The 17,702-nt window shown below is 41.2% G+C and overlaps 1 protein-coding gene across 2 annotated transcripts in view; it reads right to left on the reverse strand.

Moving 5' to 3' along the window:
* Window positions 1-17,702, reverse strand: part of LOC110284217 (lymphocyte antigen 75) — a 127,621-nt gene that overhangs the window by 78,625 nt on the left and 31,294 nt on the right. For both annotated transcript variants that reach the window (XM_029474603.1, XM_021149939.2), the window contains exons 12-16: window positions 15,777-15,976; window positions 14,270-14,412; window positions 5,880-5,961; window positions 4,039-4,107; window positions 227-341 (exon numbers count right to left, since the gene is read on the reverse strand). In XM_029474603.1, coding sequence (XP_029330463.1) covers window positions 227-341; window positions 4,039-4,107; window positions 5,880-5,961; window positions 14,270-14,412; window positions 15,777-15,976 — 609 coding nt within the window. The remainder of the gene's footprint in view (window positions 1-226; window positions 342-4,038; window positions 4,108-5,879; window positions 5,962-14,269; window positions 14,413-15,776; window positions 15,977-17,702) is intronic.

Consider the following 17,702-nt stretch of genomic DNA (forward strand, 5'->3'; position numbering starts at 1 on the left):
TCCCTCCCCTTTCTCTTGTCATAGCAGGTTCTACTGTCATTTTTAACTGGTTTCTTGAATTCAAATTTACATCAACTATTAGCATCTTGGAGTTCACTGAAAAATCACTTCTAAATTTTACAAGGACCTGCCCAATTTTGACCTCTGCACTGCTGCTTCGTTCTTCCCAGAATACCTTCTAGGCCAGCATTTGCAGCGTTTGAGGCTGGGGGAAGCAGTGACTTGCCTTTTGGAATCTGGCACACCCACTCAAGCTTGGCATCACAAGCAAAAGGTTTCCAGTAAGCATAGTCCTTGTCCTCATAGAGATGCCAGATTCTTCGCCAAGGTACATCAAGGACCTAAGGGGTGAAAAGGATGGTGGGATATTCTGAAACGGTTGCATTCCTTTCCCAAACGCTGGAAGCTATGGCCTCCACCTCTTCTTTAGTTCCAACACCTACCATACTTATGAAAGAATGGGACATTGAACAGTAACTTAACAGCTCGGTTTTCCAAGTGACAAAGGAAACAAAGGTTGAATTTATGTCCAAAATACTAATTGTTGTCCTCTTTTTTGATGACATGACACTCTCTCTTTTGCATTTTTCCCATTTCTTTTTACAACGAAACCTTTTCCTCATATGCATTCATTGTACTCTGTGTTGTAGAAGGACAGTTTTATGTTTGTATACATTACATGCTGAGCATCCTGCACTTTTCAAGTTTGGGAGAGACTAAAGTAGTATCCAAGCCAGACTATATCCAGAAAGTGACAGCGACTCCTGGGCCCAGCAGCGCAGGCTCCGGCTTTGGTGTTGCTGTTCTACTTGTAGGCTGTGTGATCAGGACGGGAAAGGAGTGTTGAAGGCGCGAGCTGGGAGGAGCCGCCATCACTATTACGATTCTTTCTCTCTTAAGGTCAGATTTATGAGTATTGTGGTGAGAAAGGCATGAATCTCTGAACAGGAGACCAGGGCCCTAGTTGGCACCTCTTCTGTTGATTTATTTTATTTTTGGTAAGTTTAAAATCTCTCCACACGTGGAGGCCTATGTACCTTTCAAGTCCAGTTCATTGCATCAGTGTTCTAGAAAATTATGAACAGCACATTAACTTCTCTGAGGCTTGTACCTGTGCTGAGTTGTAAATCCTTTAAAGTGAACCTATGCAGTGACAGCTGCCCACGAGAAGAGTTACTCTGAAGGCAGCCTTCTTTCTGGTTTCATTTGCATTCATCATGCATTTCTGACCCTTTCTCGAGTTATGACATGAAGGCGTTACACACATATCTCTTCATCCCTTGCTTTCTTTTACTTTCTATGATTTCCTAAAAACTACTTCGTGGCTTTTTTTTTTTTTTTGCATTCATTTTCCCCCTTTCAGCCCTGTTCTCCAGATTTCAACTTACTGTCGCGTATGTCTTATACCTATGCTGCATTTGAACTAGTTAACCACAATATATCATACCCTTTGAAAAACATTGCTTCTTCTGCCTCTTTCCTTCCTTCCTTTTTCCTTCCTTCCTTCCTTCCTTCCTTCCTTCCTTCCTTCCTTCCTTCCTTCCTTCCTTCCTTCCCTTTTCTGAAACAGGGTTTCTCTGGGTTACAGTCCTGGCTGTCCTGGGACTCACTTTGTAGATAGACCAGGCTGGCCTGAACTCAACAGAGATCTGCCTGCCTCTGCCTCCTGAGTGCTGGGATTCAAGGTGTGCACTCAGGCACCCAGCTTTCTGCCTGTTTCTATGAATATCTTACCAGCAGAATAAGGGGCAGAGGAAGCCCTGAGTGAGTAAAGTCCTGAGGGAATGTGTGCTGTTGACTCGGCAGTTGTGGATCCCAAAGCCTTCACCAGGGATAAGAATGTAGATGTTGAGTGTGCAGAAAATGTCTATCATAGTTTTTTCCCTTGGGAATTTACAGCCTGAGGATTGCTCGCCTAGAGACGGCTCCTACTGGATTAGCTGAGCCTGTCTCCTTGTTTAGCCATGTGCAAAAAACCCCGCCTCTCAGGTCAAGTCTATATAATAAACAATGTAAACTTCAGAGGTCCTGTGGTTTCTCCAGCAGAGACTCCAGTCCTCCAGTTCCCAGCCTGTATGTGTGTCTGCATGTCTATGTGTCTGTCTTTTCTTCATTCCTTCACCACCCTGGCCAGGTCCAGCCCTGGAGGTAGATGTGCTAGGACGTGGTAAAATAGCACAGGGGTAAAATGTCATGGATCAGGACATGTGTGGGTGTAAGTTTGACTTCTGACACATCTAAGCTGGAATTTCATTCTCAACTTGATGGTTACAGTCACTGCACCTACTTCACAAGATTGTGTATATTTAAGCTCCTACCCCAGTGCCTGGCTCATAAGGGATCTATAACTAATCGATACTACCCTCGTAAGACCATTACATTTTCATTCTTACAATAAGCCCTCATTGCCTATGCCTTCTTGTTCACCTATTGGAGCCCTTAGCCAATGGTATCAGAGCTTATTGAACTGTCTATCTCTTGCTATGCTGGAGTCTTGTGAAGAACCCTACCACTGGTACCTTCCACCGTCTTGATGGGCCTCCCAGACCCATCACTTATAAAATGGATAAACAGATGGATTCTGTAAGACATGGCTCGTGTGTTTGTGATAGTTCCCAGTCCTAGCTGCTGTGCCTTGGAAATGTCTCTCAAGATAAATCTTCCTCACATTCTTGGCTCACAGTCACCATCTTGGCTCATTTTATCTTTCCTCAGTTTTAAAAACATCCTTGTTGCCTATGGAAAATAAACCAAAGCAAACCATCCAAACAAAAACTCCCGCAGAAGTCCAAGCACCTTAATTTGACAGCAACCTGATTTGACAACACTGTTTTTAAAAATTAATTTGATTATATGCATACAAGGGTCCTACTTGCATATATGTTTCTGCACCACCAGAGTGCCTGGTGCTGGTGGAGGTTGGAAGAGGACCATGGATCTCCTGTACTGGAGTGATGAGACATCAGGAGGAAACCCAGGTCCACAGCGCTGGAAGAGCAGCCAGCACTCTAAGCCACTCCGCCACCTCCCCATCCTTTAAGGACTGTCTTTAGTGTAATTCCAAATAAAACTGGATACTTCCTGCTCTTCTCACTGTTGATAAGACCTCCACTTGTATTCTTGCACTACTGCCCATTAGAAAGCCTTGTCCTGTTGCTCCTGCGTAAACTCTGGTCATCCTTAGAGACCAAGGCCAAATCCCAACTCTTTCTGGACAGACCTGAGCGGTCACTTCCCCTTTCGACTTCTCCTCGGCTATCTTCCGCCCACTCTTGAGGCACCTTACTATAGAATGACGATAAAGCTGTGGTTTTTAATATAAATGTGGAGAGCTTTTGTTGCCCCTTATAGCAATTTGTTGCTTATAGAAATTTGGCAAGTACTTGTCACTGGGCTCGGAGGAGGAAGCAGGATCAGATAAGAATATTCCTATCTGGGCTAATGCGAGGATCAAGGTGGACACAGCCAAGGAACAAGTGACTTCCCCTTTGTCTTGGCAATCCTGCTAAGCCCCCAGACCCAGTGACTCTGGGACTTTTGCTTATTGCCTTGTTTGATTACTACCTGCTGTGATCTCTTTGTTCTTTGCCCTTGTTTAATCACTTTGTCTTTGATCTAAGGACTGACTGTTTTCTGCTAGTACTGAGAATGGTGTAAAAGCTGGCTGGGAAAAGTTAAAGGTGCTTCAGCCTCAGCACTGGCTGGAGTCGTGTCATAATGTTTCTCTAATTGTCATTTTCTTTGCAGTCCTCACTCCTGCACTCCAGACCCCGTTGACTGACTGAGCTGGCTTGGTTCTTAAATTAAGTGTAAGTCAGACTGCTTGGGTTTGCTTTCCACAGCTCCTGTAATCACCACGCTCCATGGACAAGAGAGATTCTAGGAACGTTTTGCCTGAGCTTACGTGATGCCAGTTTTGGGTGCAGTGAGAAGGGTGAGCTCAAGGAGTCACATAGGTTAAGCACGAACTCTGTCTCTGAGCCCTGATGTCAGTCCTGGGATTTTATTTTTAATACTGATTTTAGAGTTGGTACTAACCTTGATAGCAGCACAGTCTCTGATGTCAAAATCCTGTTGAAACTCCGGCTCCATCATCACAGCAGACACCTGAGAAGATAAGTCAGCCTTGAGAATGTGGGCTGACACAATATTTGCAACTTCCATACAGTTTAGGCAGCTTCAATATTATATATATACATATATATATATATATATATATATATATATATATAATGAAAGCATTTCATACTTTGTGAACGATCTGGATGCCAAGTCATGAGAGGCCTCGGGGACTGCAGAAGCACCCTTAGTTTCCCATTAAGCCACAGTCTCAGAAGTGGGGTTGGTGGGGCATTAAATCACCCCCAGGGCCAGAATCAACAGCTCAAAGAGCCTTTTTTAGTATTTTGAGATGTGGTATATAAAACTCCCTTGGCTGGTTGATATTTACAGGAGGCCTCTCATGAAAGGGGAGAGGGAAGGAGGGGCAGATGGGGGTGTGAGGGAGAAGGACTGGGAAGAGAACAGGGGGAGGAAGCTGTGATCAAGATGGAAAGTAAATAAATAACTCAATGAAAAAAGGAAAAAGAGAAAAATCTGTAAGAATAGCTAAGAAATTCTTATCCCTAGGATACTGAATCTTGTCCCTATTTTTTCCTGTAAGAGTTTTGATACCAAGGGATATTTCGAAATGCCAGTTTGTCAATATGTAAAAGTCCAGTAAGTTAAACACACACACACACACACACACACTCACACACACACTGCCACGTAAAACCTCTTTAGATGAGATAAACAGTCAACAGTCAAGTATTATTCAAGGTTCGACTATTACATTGTAGGTTCGACTATTATGGCTAATACAGATATTTTTCACTATATAATTAATGCTTTTAGATGATACAAATAACTATTTCCCACTATTAATTGATAATAGAAATAAACACAGAGTAGCACAGATGAAAGCTTTGGAAAATAATTTGTACTCTCCAAAGATGGCCAGGATGTCAGAATATCTCCTTTTTTTAAACTCTATGTAGAGACACTAAATATACACATTTTTAAAAAGGAACAGTAAGTGGAGTACGTGAGATGGCTCAGTGGGTGAAAGTACTTGTGGCCAAAGCTGATGAGCCGAGTTCAAGTCCCCAAATCAGCATGGCAGAAGGAAAGAACTGACTCCGGAAAGTTGTCCACTGACCTCCGCTGCCCTGCCCCCAAGGCACACACACACACACACACACACACACACACAATAAAAAAGTAAAAATAAATAAATAAAGAAAGATGAATACTTTGTGTCTTCCTTCTCACATCCTTTAAGTAAATCTGTTTCTATTTCAAAACATGTATGTAAATAAGGCTGTTATGGTTTGCAGATGGATATTTGCCTTTTTAATTGAGGTAAAACTGCTAATGTCCTTACGATGTTTTAAAGAGTACACTCGTCGAGCCACCGAATCTAGTCAGGTAGCATACAGGTAGCATCTGCATTTCCTCTGACAGTGACCACAACGTGGTGAGAACAATGTGCGGTTGTTAACTATGGTCCCACATGGCGCATCGGTAGATCTCTTGAACTTCTTGATTATCTAAATAAAATTCTGTATCTTTTGACAAACCTTTCCCCTTCCTCGGTCTGTCCCAGTATCACATCCCAGCATGCTAGTATCAATATGCTGTAGCTTTCTCAGGTAGAATGACATACTTTGGTGGAATTACATCCCCAGAGTTGGTGGAGACTTCTTTGACTAACCAGGGTCTTCCATAGTTCCATACAAATTTTAAATGTGGGTGTCTTATTTAACAATGAATTTACTTGTTTTTAAAAGAAACACTACTTCCATGTTTTTTTTTCCAACATGAAAGTTGTAACTTACTGGTGTCCGGTCACTCCACTGCCAGGACCCTTGTAAATCAGGGCTTCTCTTATTCAGACCAATCCACAACCAACGCTGCCCACTATGTTAAAAAACAAAAACAAAAACAAAAACAAAAACAAAAACAAAAAAGGAGGCAGTATTAGAAGTTTAGGACAATACCTGGTAAACATACTTAGCACTCACATGTTTTAAAGCGACTGAGTCACCTGTGTGTATTCAGGAGTTTGACACCAACAGAAAAGACAACCTTAAGCTATACAAAGAAAGAAACAAAATAAAGCTCTTATCCCGGAGCAGCCATAGATAAGGTACCATATGCTTTTTTACTTCATTTACTTATTTATTCATTCATTCATTCATTCATTCATTCATCCTGATTGCAACGCCCTCTTTCTCCTCTCCTGCCAGCCTCACCCTTACAAATCCCTCCCCACAAGGTATCATATGTTTAAAACTAAATTTTAAGTTGTCTTCTGTGTATGAAAGGCAAAAACAAAAAAACAAACAAAAAACAAACAAAAAACCTATTCTGCTTTGGAATTTTTTTTTTAAGATTTATTTATTTATTATATGAAAGTACACTGTAGCTGTCCTCAGATACGGATGGTTGTGAGCCACCATGTGGTTGCTGGGATTTGAACTCGGGACCTTCGGAAGAGCAGTCGGCACTCTTAACCACTGAGCCATCTCACCAGCCCCTGCTTTGGATTTTTACATAGAAACTATGATCGTTCTAAGTTCTTACTGCAATGTTTCATATCAGGCAACATTTTCAGATAGAGTCAGTGGCAATAATGGCCGTCTGCCTCTGTCTTCTTTTTCTAGACTTGGAATTACAGATGTTGTGAGCCATGATGTGGGTGCTGGAGATCAAAGCCGGGTCTTCTGTAAGAGCGACAAGTGCTCTAAACCACGAGTCGCCACTCCAGCTGCTCGTCTTGTTTTTGAGATGGGGTGGGGTGGGGGTCATGTGGCTGACAATGGCCCTCAGCTCCCCATGTGCAGTCAAGAGTGACCCTGCAGTCCTCATCCTCTTGTCGCCATCTCCTAAGTGTTGGGATTAGAGGCATGAAGACACCATGTCTTATGTGAGGCTGGCACTTGGATTCTGGGCTTTGTGTGGGTACTTGATGAAGTGACCTACATCCCCAGACCAACAATGGCATTTTAAAAACAATGTCTAGGGGTTACGGGTGTAGATCAAAGGTGGAGCACTTGCCTGTAATGTTCATGGTCCTAGGTTCCATCTCTCTTTCTCTCTCTCTCTCTCTCTCTCTCTCTCTCTCTCTCTCTCTCACACACACACACACACACGCACACACACACACACTTTATAGCACTACCAAATGTCTTCTCTTTATGATGCTAAATAAGCTATTTGGTTCAAATTTAATTAAAGGAGAAATTTAAATACTTTAATTCCCACTGTCCGGTAATTTTAAAGTAAGCAAGTAGTCATTTTTTAAAGTCTAAATAGAAAACACTTAAATATTATGGTATTGTATTTAATACCATTAGCTTTCTATGTCTGTGTAATAGCACTGAGCTGGGTACAGTGATGCCTCCTGTCAAACAGAAGATATCCCAGCCAAGTTCCAATGTAGGACCCAAATTGGGTCCAATGTAGGACCCAAATGCAAAAATAATCAGAACACATGAGCCCACGGGAGTTACCAAAGGAAGTGTGTAAAGTCTACACATTATCAAACTACAGCACATAGAGAGGTCACAAAGGACTGCAGTGTACAAACACTTCCTGAGGTCGGAGGAAAGAGTCTTCAAAGGATGGCTAATATTTCTTTGGAGCAAGAAATCCAAGCACTTACCATTCCTTAAAACCTAGACTCCTCAGGCTTAAATAAGTAGCCAAATTCTATACTTTTAACTTAACTTTGTGTTGGGACATGGAACAATGGTATAAGCTCAGCACACATATACATGCATATAAAACATATACATAAATATGATATAAATATGCTATACATATGTGAATATATAAATATAGACACATATACATAATATATACATAAATATAATATGAATATATATTTCAGAGAATGTAGGACCCAAATGCAAAAATAATCAGAACTGTTTAGCTTTGAAGATTATACAAAATATATAGAAGGTACAGCTATAAAGTTATTGAGAAGTATAAGCCTGAATATTTTTATGAATTTTTTTCAGTGAGCTAAAGTACCAACCTAACTTTATAGCATCTTCTTACTTTTTAATTAAATAACTGCAGCTGGCCATGGTCACACACACCTATAGCCTTAGTGCTTAGATATAGAGCCGGAAGGAGGACTGGCATGAAGCCAACGTGGGTCAGGTAGCCTGTTCCAGCTCACTCGGAGCTGCACAGCAGGACCTTGTGACAAGACAAGACGAGATAAAACCAAACAAAACAAAACAGCAAAAACCAACAACAAAACCCCACATGCTTTCTTTCCTTTTCTCAACGTTCCCCAATAGTTTAACAACAGTCAGTATTTTCTCATGTTTTCAACTTGTTTAACTTAGAGAATAGGAGAAATATATGACAGCATTTGCTATGCTGTTATATTTGTGGAAAATAATCACTAGTTCGCAGACCTGATGAAATCTAGTGGAGATGATTAAGTCCAGTTTAAATCCAGCAGCTATAAGGAATTCCCAATTCTCAGCTGTCTCTCAGCTCTCTCACAGCCTTCCTGCTGTATCACAAGTCCCCAAACCACAGGGTCTAGACAGTGACCACACACAGGTCACCTGTCAACAGGTGGCAAAGGCAGAGGGGCTAAGTTTTCTTCCTCAAACTCACATGACAATGTAACTATTTCTTCCAAGTCTTTGCTTATTATATACTTTGGCCTGGGAAATTCCCTAATGTATCCTTTAGAGTATTTATCTTATTTAGTAACAGTTTGTTCCTCATTTAGGAAGAAAGACCAAAGTTCACTTGTCGCCTAGATTCAAACAGCTACCATTACCCCTAGGCTTTGCCATGGTCTCTGCCTATCCTTCCAGGGCCCCTGGGTCTCTCACCCGTCTCCTAGCCAGCAGTTCCCATCCTCTGACAAACTTCTCCACTTTAAAGTTTATTTCTGAGTCCTCGGCTGAAGACCGGAAGGTGGCTTCTTACAGGAAGGGTTTGCTCGGTTGTTCAATATCTCTAACCATCACCGCTTCCAGAGAATGAACCCCACTTCAATCCTGACTTTAGTTTTCAGCTGCATTTGAAGGGCTTCCCTAGAGCGTCATAAATACAGAGAACAGTAGGTACTCATGGTGTGTGTGTGTGGGGGGTGGGGCATGCATGGGGGAGGAGGGTTAGAGGAGAAAGTAATTTCTGAATTTCAACTTGTTTATAGAGTTTTACCTCCCTTAGCTGCTGCCAGATAAAGGAAAAAAAAAAAAGCTGGACACTACATTATTCACTGCATACTGCTAAGCAGATTTCAAGAAAGCAGGAGAGAGAAAAACTGGGGAATCATATCGAAATGAAATATTCCATTTTCCTTCTAAACTGTCTCTACTCCACACGCTAAGCATATAGTTTCAAAGCTATTTGGGGATGCTGCATAAAGGGCTAGCAAGCGTAAGTGTGTTAAAATTCTGACTCTCAATCCAATTTCCAGTAGCATTTGGTTACTAAGGAAAACTGTATCTGACCCACAACCCCCAATAAATACTATTTGATGAGGGCTCTTAGTCTGCAAAGCCTAGATTTATATCTAAAGCCATTTATGCCTCTGCACAGGAGGGAACACACACAACAGCAATGGCTGCAAACAAGGCTTTCTTCTCTAAGCCCAGGGCTATTTAGGCTCCACAATGGTTTCCCATTGGGATGCCGTCAAGAGTCGCAATGGTCTAAGAGCCTTAATAAGTGGGTGTATCATGAATCTTTTTTTTTTTTTTTAACTGAAATCCAAACACCGATATAGAACCTAGACTGAGAAATAAAACAGTCATCAGTCTTAACTCCGTGGCAAGTGATACAGATCTGGGGTGGGCAGCAGGCTTCTTGCTGGGAAGGTCAATTCCAGTAATAAAAGCTAACACATTCAAGGAGCGAACTTCGCAATCATTTTCTAGGGTAAATGACCCAGCTTCCTTCCTTTCCTTTAAACTGTTGTGGCCATCTTGGTTTTAAAGCATGTGCTTTTTCAAAACAAGGCCCAAGCAAGTCATTGGCTTTAAAATGAAGCTCTTAATAAGCAGAAAGCACAGCCTGTTTAATATGGTCTTTGCTGGCCTGCTGGCACGAGTGTACAAATAAACTATGATCCTACGGGTGATGGTATTAGAGTGCCTTTTTGGTTTGTTTGTTTGTTTTGCTCTACACGTTCATCTTTTCCAACTTCAATATGTTTTTCCATCTACTTTTGTAGATGGAAAAACATTTTAATTGGTGTATTTTTCAGACACTTTTATGAAAATGTGTATACAAATGGAAGGAAATGGAGAGGATTTCCACAAAAATGTTGTCTTATATAAGCTATATTTGAAATGATTTTCATTTTCTTCATTACTTTATATCCCTTCTAAGTTTTACATATGAACTCATATCGATTTTTAAGGAGGGTATTCAATAGTGCTAAAAAGGAAACAAATCAATAAAATCCTCTTTTACACAGGATTGTCTCCCTGTATGATCCCCTCTGCCCATAGATGTTCTGAACAGCTATTTCTACCATGTAAGATTATGATAATTTTCTATTAATTGATCCCCTCAAATATCTGCAGATAGATGGCTCAGCATGTATCCATGGCTTCCTGTTCCAAGGAGATAGTAACTCCTCGAATAGAACTGAGAGTTTGTTCTGTAAATATTTTCTAAGAATGCTTCACCTAGAGAGTAGGATGGTGTGACAATGTGTATGTGTCTGTTTGTGTATGAGTGTATGTGTGTGCACACGCGTGTGTACAGGAGCTCATGTGTGTTCGAAGCTTGTGATCTTATTAGTTGCCTTGTTCAAAATCCAAACTTCAGGTAAGATTGGTAGCGTATTTAAGGGGCTCTCTTCCAGAGGCAGCTACCACAAGGACCTCTCGGAACCTATGGGATACCAAAGCTTTGCTTTTTCTGCTCAATGTCACAAACAGGTCGATCAGTAAAATTTAGACGTTTGATAATCAGTATGATCTCAGAAATGGGTTTTAGATAATCAATAAGGTCATCCTGAGCTACATGAGACTTTTGTCTCAAAAGAAAAATGAGAGGGCTGGGCATAGCTCTATGGTAGAATGCTTGCCTAGTGCTCATGAAAGTCAGGTTCAATCCTTAAACTCCCTATGTAGCAACTCTGAATTCCTGGTTGTCTTGCTACAATGCCCCGAATGCTAGAATTGATTGCAGGAGTATGTTGTCATGCTCCCCCCACCACACATATGTAGTGGCTATGATAAAGCAAGCCTGTAAAAAAAAAAAAACCCAAATTTCTAATGAAATATTTCAGATCTTGCTTGCTAGATGTAATACCCATTGATTATTTCTATTTTTTGCAGACTTGTTTCCAATGTGAACAGCATATTTTTACAGCTTTTATAATCTCCTTTTCTCTTCACTGAAGACAATATGTTACGCATAATAATATTTCCTATCTTAATATGTATTAAATTACAAAATAGCTCAACAACAGTAACAGTCATAGATATTCTTACCCATTTCTGTCTTTTATGAGAAAGCTTTGTAAAGTGCTCTCAGATACTGACTTAAATGCTATATTTATAATACAATACAAACTTATATATCAATTAAACATATCAAATATATGGTATATTTATATGTTAAGCCAGAAATAGACAAGGCATTTTTCTAGGTGCAGTTTCAGTGCCTATTATAATCGGATCACACAATATCTAGTTGTTAATTCCTTTGCTATTTGAGTTAACAAAGGACAACCCCAACACAGCACAGACAGCACAGGCAAGCAAAATGTATCAAAATGTAATAAGCCAGGGAGGTAGCAACTGAGTGACACCATGTGGGTAAGCCCCTTACACTCTATACACAAAGCATTACCACCCCCCTCAGCTTTTAAAGAGAAGGACTCTACTGAAATGCACAGCTTTAAAACATTCTGTGTTTCCATCCACAGAGAATGGCGATACCATAATCTCGGGCCTGGACAAGCACTAATGGCCACATTTGTTTTATGCATTTTCTAGCAAAATAGAATCGGATTTCATTATTGAACAAATTTGTAGACTTGGACTTAATCAAAACTGATAATGTACAAATTGGGCCTTTGCCAACTTATTTTATGCTAGATTAATCTTTTGTTATTTCATTTCTTATAATTCTCTACATGAACATCACACAGCTTCCCTCCCCTCATACATCTGACCTATGGGCACATACTTTTAAAATCTACTGCATGTTAAATGTCTCTAAAATATGGTTTCCAGAGAAAATGAATAATTTATTATACTTTCATATTTCCACAACTATTTTATGTTTCTACATTCCAGGTTTTTATTTAGAAAGTGTTAAAAACCTGTTATTTATTAAAGTATTCCTTTTAAACTTAAAAAAAAATGTATGGGGGCATATCTGTGCCATGGTGTGTGTGTGTGTGTGTTTGTGTGTATGCACGTATATGTGTCATGTTTATGTGCACACATATGTGTGTATGCATGCGTGCAAGTATGTGTGTGCATGTGTGTGTACGTCAAAGGACAACTTTCAAGGCTCAGTTCTCTCCTTTGACCTCTCAAGGCAGGGTTTCTCTTGTTCCTGGCACATTGCATTTTCTGGATTGGGCAGCCCACGAGCTCCCAGCTATTTCTCCTGTTTCCGCCTCCCATCTCACCACAGGAGATCTGTGGATGTGAGCCACTGCATGTGGCTTTTATAAATGGCTTCTGGGGTCATCGGGCATGCATGACAAGTGCTTTCACCTGCTGAGCCATCTCCACAGCCCCTAAAACCTTCCTTTATTGTGTTTTTTTTTTCTTTTACCGTTTAGGATAGTTTTGTTCTGTTCTTATAATGACATACATTGACTTGGGGTTATACTATACTCTTGTTTTAAATTCTTTTATAATAAATTACTTATTTTTGTGTGTTCTTGATTTTTTAGACTCACACCCGAGCTCGTGTATGTCTTTGGTATGCTTTTTTCAAAGGATGCAATATACACTGTTTAGATCAGTCTCTTTAAAAATGAAGTTAACTGGGAACTAAACACATCGCAAGCGTCTCCCACCTTAATATGCTTTAGATACCAATCTTCACACATCTTTTATAGTTAAATGATATGCAAAAGAACAAGGCTGGTTAGATTATTCTCACTTTTCTAGTAAACTTATATTTCGAGGGGAAAGGGCTTTTGTTGGGTTCACAATCATAGAGAAAATATTCACTAGAATATGTTCATTTTTTTTAAAAGCCATTTATCCTAGTACACCTTGATTCAACAAACAAACACCTTTTAGTGTTCGGAAAAGTGAAGAAAAGGTAATTTTGTGGTGTTGAAGCCCCTAATCTCTGTGACAGTTTGGAAAGTGTCAGCTGACCTATATTTCTCTATGGTATCCTGAGAGACAACAGAGAAATCAGGTCAGAAAAGCCTTCCACGCTGACATTACAATGACTGTAGCCCACTTTGATAGCTTCCTTTTCTTACTGTCCTCACTTCATGTGGCTTCCAGGGGGGCGTTGTGGTAGTTTTCTAACTAGTCGCCCCCCAGAGTACCTTCAGACCCACTCTTGGCTGTTTTTGGATTCCTGGGGATAGAACATCGAACCTCACAGATGGTAGGTGAGCCTGGCACCACTGATCCACACCCTGGCTCTGTCTGTGCGATTACACATGCATCGTGTGTTTACAGGTCCATAGGTGGCTTATAACAACTAGCTTTTGCATGACTGAAATAATTTGGAGACTACCTTCGTTTGACTCTTGCCCCCTTAGGATCAGATGTCTTCCCTGATTAGCAAGCTATTCCGTTTTTGTCTCCATTCCCACTTCCTGTGGTTGTTTGCTCCTCAGCAGCCCACACAGTTCTCATAACTCCATTCCTGTTTTGTGGCCTCTGGCTCCTTTCTCCTCTCTTACCTTTCAAAACACTGTGTACCTTCTAAGAATCAGCCTCCTTCGTGGCGTTTGCCCTGATCACACCAGAGACACTCCTTCCCCTTCTGGCTTCTGCTCAGGCTCTCCTTGTCTTTGCCCTACATCTTTGCCATACTTTTCTTAACCCAGCTGTTGGTATGTGCTACACATAGGGTCAGGACTATGCCTCGGTTGGCTTTGAATCTCTATGGTATTTGGTAGTAAGGTACTTGATGTTGCTTGACTGTGAAGCATGGAATGGCTCTTTAGATGCTAAATCACAACAACTTGAATACCAAGATGACATCAGGCTTAGGGCAAAAACACTTACTCTAGCAACATTACCTGAACTGGTCCTTTAACAAATGAACAAAGTCCTTAATTTCCTCTCTACGACTGAAGCTGGGTAGGTGCGCTCCAAGGGCTTGGCAGAACCTTTCGGCTTCTTCCCAGTTCCTCTTTCTTACGATTCTTTCTATATGGAACACCTTAACAAAAAAAAAACAGAATATTGTTCTTCTGGAAAAATCATAAAATATTCATAGATTTATCAACTGCAGTCAAATGGGTGGGTCTCTGATATGAATTCCTTCGGGGGAAATGGAAGCACAAGTAAATGTATGTACAGCAAACAAGACAAGTCCTGCCCAGGGTAAACCAGAGGCCCGCACAGTGGCGGCTGCATCATCAGGTGAGTAGCCTTCTCTAGCCAGGCTGGAGAACCGCTCCAACAAGCATCTGCATACCTAGGACCGTGGAGAGAAAGTGCCCCAAGGGTCAAGGCTGAGAGAGTACCCAGGAACATTCTGGAAGTAGTCTTCTACAAAGTGTGCCAACAGTGTCATTCTGAGCATCCAACACGAAGCCTGCAGAAGAACAAGGCTCGCCTTCTGATCACGAACAATCAAAGAGCTATCTATACGAGCGTGAGAACATTGACAGATGGTGCCAAATCAAAATCTAGCACTTTTGACTGTTTCTTTGATTTGTGACGATTAACTCTACGCCGAAAGAGCCTAGCTATTTCAAAGAAGAAAGGGGAGTGGAGGAGCGGGCAGAGAAGACAAAACATTGCTGTCAGATTAGTGGTCCTGACTCTTCAGTTCCCTGTCATGTATTCACATACATCACTCTAGCTGTGACTCCTGGTGGGAGTATCATCCTCCTCTCCACCTTCACACGGGACCTGGCCATGTAGTATGCTGAAGCTAGAGGCCTGAACTGCACCAACTTGGTTGGGCAGCCCTTCCTGGGCTCCAGGAATTTACTACGAGGAAAACAATCTGACAGCTGCCACGCTTTAGCCTGAGCCCTAGAGTAAAGGGTAACAGACACTAGATTACAGCCCAGACAGCTGACCAAAATCTGGAAGAATTTGCAGCCCGTCCATCAAACCCTAAGTGAGCCAGAGATCTATACATGTGATCGCCTTGGAGTTGGAGAGTGGTATTGAAAGGTCTGTTTGTGGAACTACAATCAATGATATAGACCCCAAATTGTTTTGTTTATAAATACAATAAGAACTGGCTTTCATTATACAAGAAGGAATTTTAATCCAATAAGAAGAATTAGGGGCTTAGGAGAATCCTACATACAATGTCAGCATGCTGCAGGTCACTCAACTTCTCAGAGGGAAAGAACCATGGGTCACTCTGGCTTTAGTCTTGCTTTTGAAGGCAAGACGTGGGTAGAGTTGAGTTGTCTGATACCAGAGACCCATGATGCTTTGCTAAGGATGCTATGCTCCCAAACACTGGTGTGAGGCACTGTGTGCATACAGGGAGGGGCATAATTTGTACAACGGCATGAACAAAGATAGTAGAGCAATGACCGAATGAGACCTCTACTTTACCTTATAACAAGAAAGGCTAGAGGGGAAAGTGTGCCAGCCTTCAGGACAGGGGTCGTCGGGCTTGGGGGCTGCTTCTTCGGGCTCCTGGGGTTCGCTCGCTTTCTTGCATATTGACAGTGCACGGAAACTTCTGCAGCTCTTCACTTCCCACTTGCCAAGAGTCTTTCCAGTAGACATAGCCACGCACCCGCCTGGAGACGCTGGGGTTGGGTCAGAAAGGTTAATTAAACATTAGAACTTTAAGAGGAGATCAGGTGCAATCAGGGTGGTACAAGGCCACAGACAAAAATGAAAACTTTCCAAGTTTAAACAGCTACTCTGTTTGTGCCAAGATAGTGGTGGTTGTTGTTTTGGTTTTTTGAGACAGGTGTTTCTTTGTGAAGCCCTGGTTCTGTAGGCTGGCCTCAATCACAGAGATCCTCCTGCCTCTGCCTCCTAAGTACAGGGATTATATTTTAAGAACTCTATGTTTTACCTATTAGTATATATTTAATTTAAGTGATATTTAACCAGGATTCGCAGCTCTATTCTACCTTCTCTACATAAAAAGAAAAATTTGCTATTATTAGTGCTACCCACACTGCTAGTCATGATCATGAGTCACCAAGTTCGTGAAGACTATTTCAAATATTGTGTTTTATTGTTAAGATAGCACAGTCCAGTTTCCATGCTATAGAGAAATACCAAAATGATCACATTATATCAACACATGACAATATCAGACATCTGAAAAGAAGAAAGTAAAATGACTTATTTGATAAGCCAGTCTACACAGCATTGGCTTGGAAGTCAGGAGATATGGATTTTTACTGATCAATCACCCGGTATATTTTGATAAATGAATCATTGAAATCTATATTTTCCCAGTTCTAAAATCAGGTGGAACTTCTACATTAGTTCTTCTGGTTTCCATGGTAAAGTATGATCAATGTTTGGGGCTGTTTGAAGAAAGATGAACTAACTTTAGAAATAAATGCTATCTTACACTGCCTCCCTAATTTATTCTCACAGAGACTAATACCAATACATGTTTAATCCTGCAGGATGAAGTCAGGAGACAGAGACATAAAATGCAAAATACTTCATAAGAAATGTTTAATTTTTATTTGAGACTTACATTAAAAGAGGGGGAGAAACACCCATCCGAAAGAAACCAAGCCAACAAAACAAACCTAACCCTCACACTCATGGTTGCTTCTGAAAGATTAGGCATTATCTTTATTATACAAACGAGAGCTTTCTCGTAGCGCAATTGGTACCACTTTGGTGGCATTACCCTATGCCACCTCCTTTAAGTCTCTCAAAGCTAAACAGGAAGAGATGGCACCCCTTCTTCCCTCAGACCTTGTCAGGAAGTGGGTGTCGACAGCGCTTCATGCAGATCTCACTAATGTCACTCTTGTTTTAACCTTGGATTTCACATGTGGTTTTTGTTTGTTTGTGTTTGTGGGGTTTTTTGTTTTACTGTTGTTTTATTTGTTTGGGGTTTTTTGTTTTGTTTTGTTTGTTTGTTTTGGTGTGAAGCATCTGGCTAGCAAGGGCTTCTGTGCTTTACTGAGCCTGTGCCCTTTTGTTTTTCTCTATAGGTTATGCAGCTCTGGCTATCTGGAACTCACTATGTAGACCAGGTTGGCCTCGAACTCACAGAGCTCCACCTGCCTCTTCATTCTGAGTACTGGGATTAAAGGTGTATGCCACCAGGTCCAGCTGAGCCTGTGCCGTCTTATCTTGCTCTCTATTTTATCCTTCTCTAGCCATGTTCTACCCCCACTTCAGCACTGCAACCAGTTGGCATGAGGACATTAATCTTCAATGAGTTAGCATTTAGAATAGTTATTCAATCTGAAGCAAGAGAATAGTTTCGGCTTGCCCAAGCTCCCCACTCCACCTTTCACCTTAGCATGAACGAGTTTTTGGAAAAAAAAT

Source organism: Mus caroli, chromosome 2 (assembly GCF_900094665.2).
Source record: "Mus caroli chromosome 2, CAROLI_EIJ_v1.1, whole genome shotgun sequence".
Classification (NCBI taxonomy): domain Eukaryota; kingdom Metazoa; phylum Chordata; class Mammalia; order Rodentia; family Muridae; genus Mus; species Mus caroli.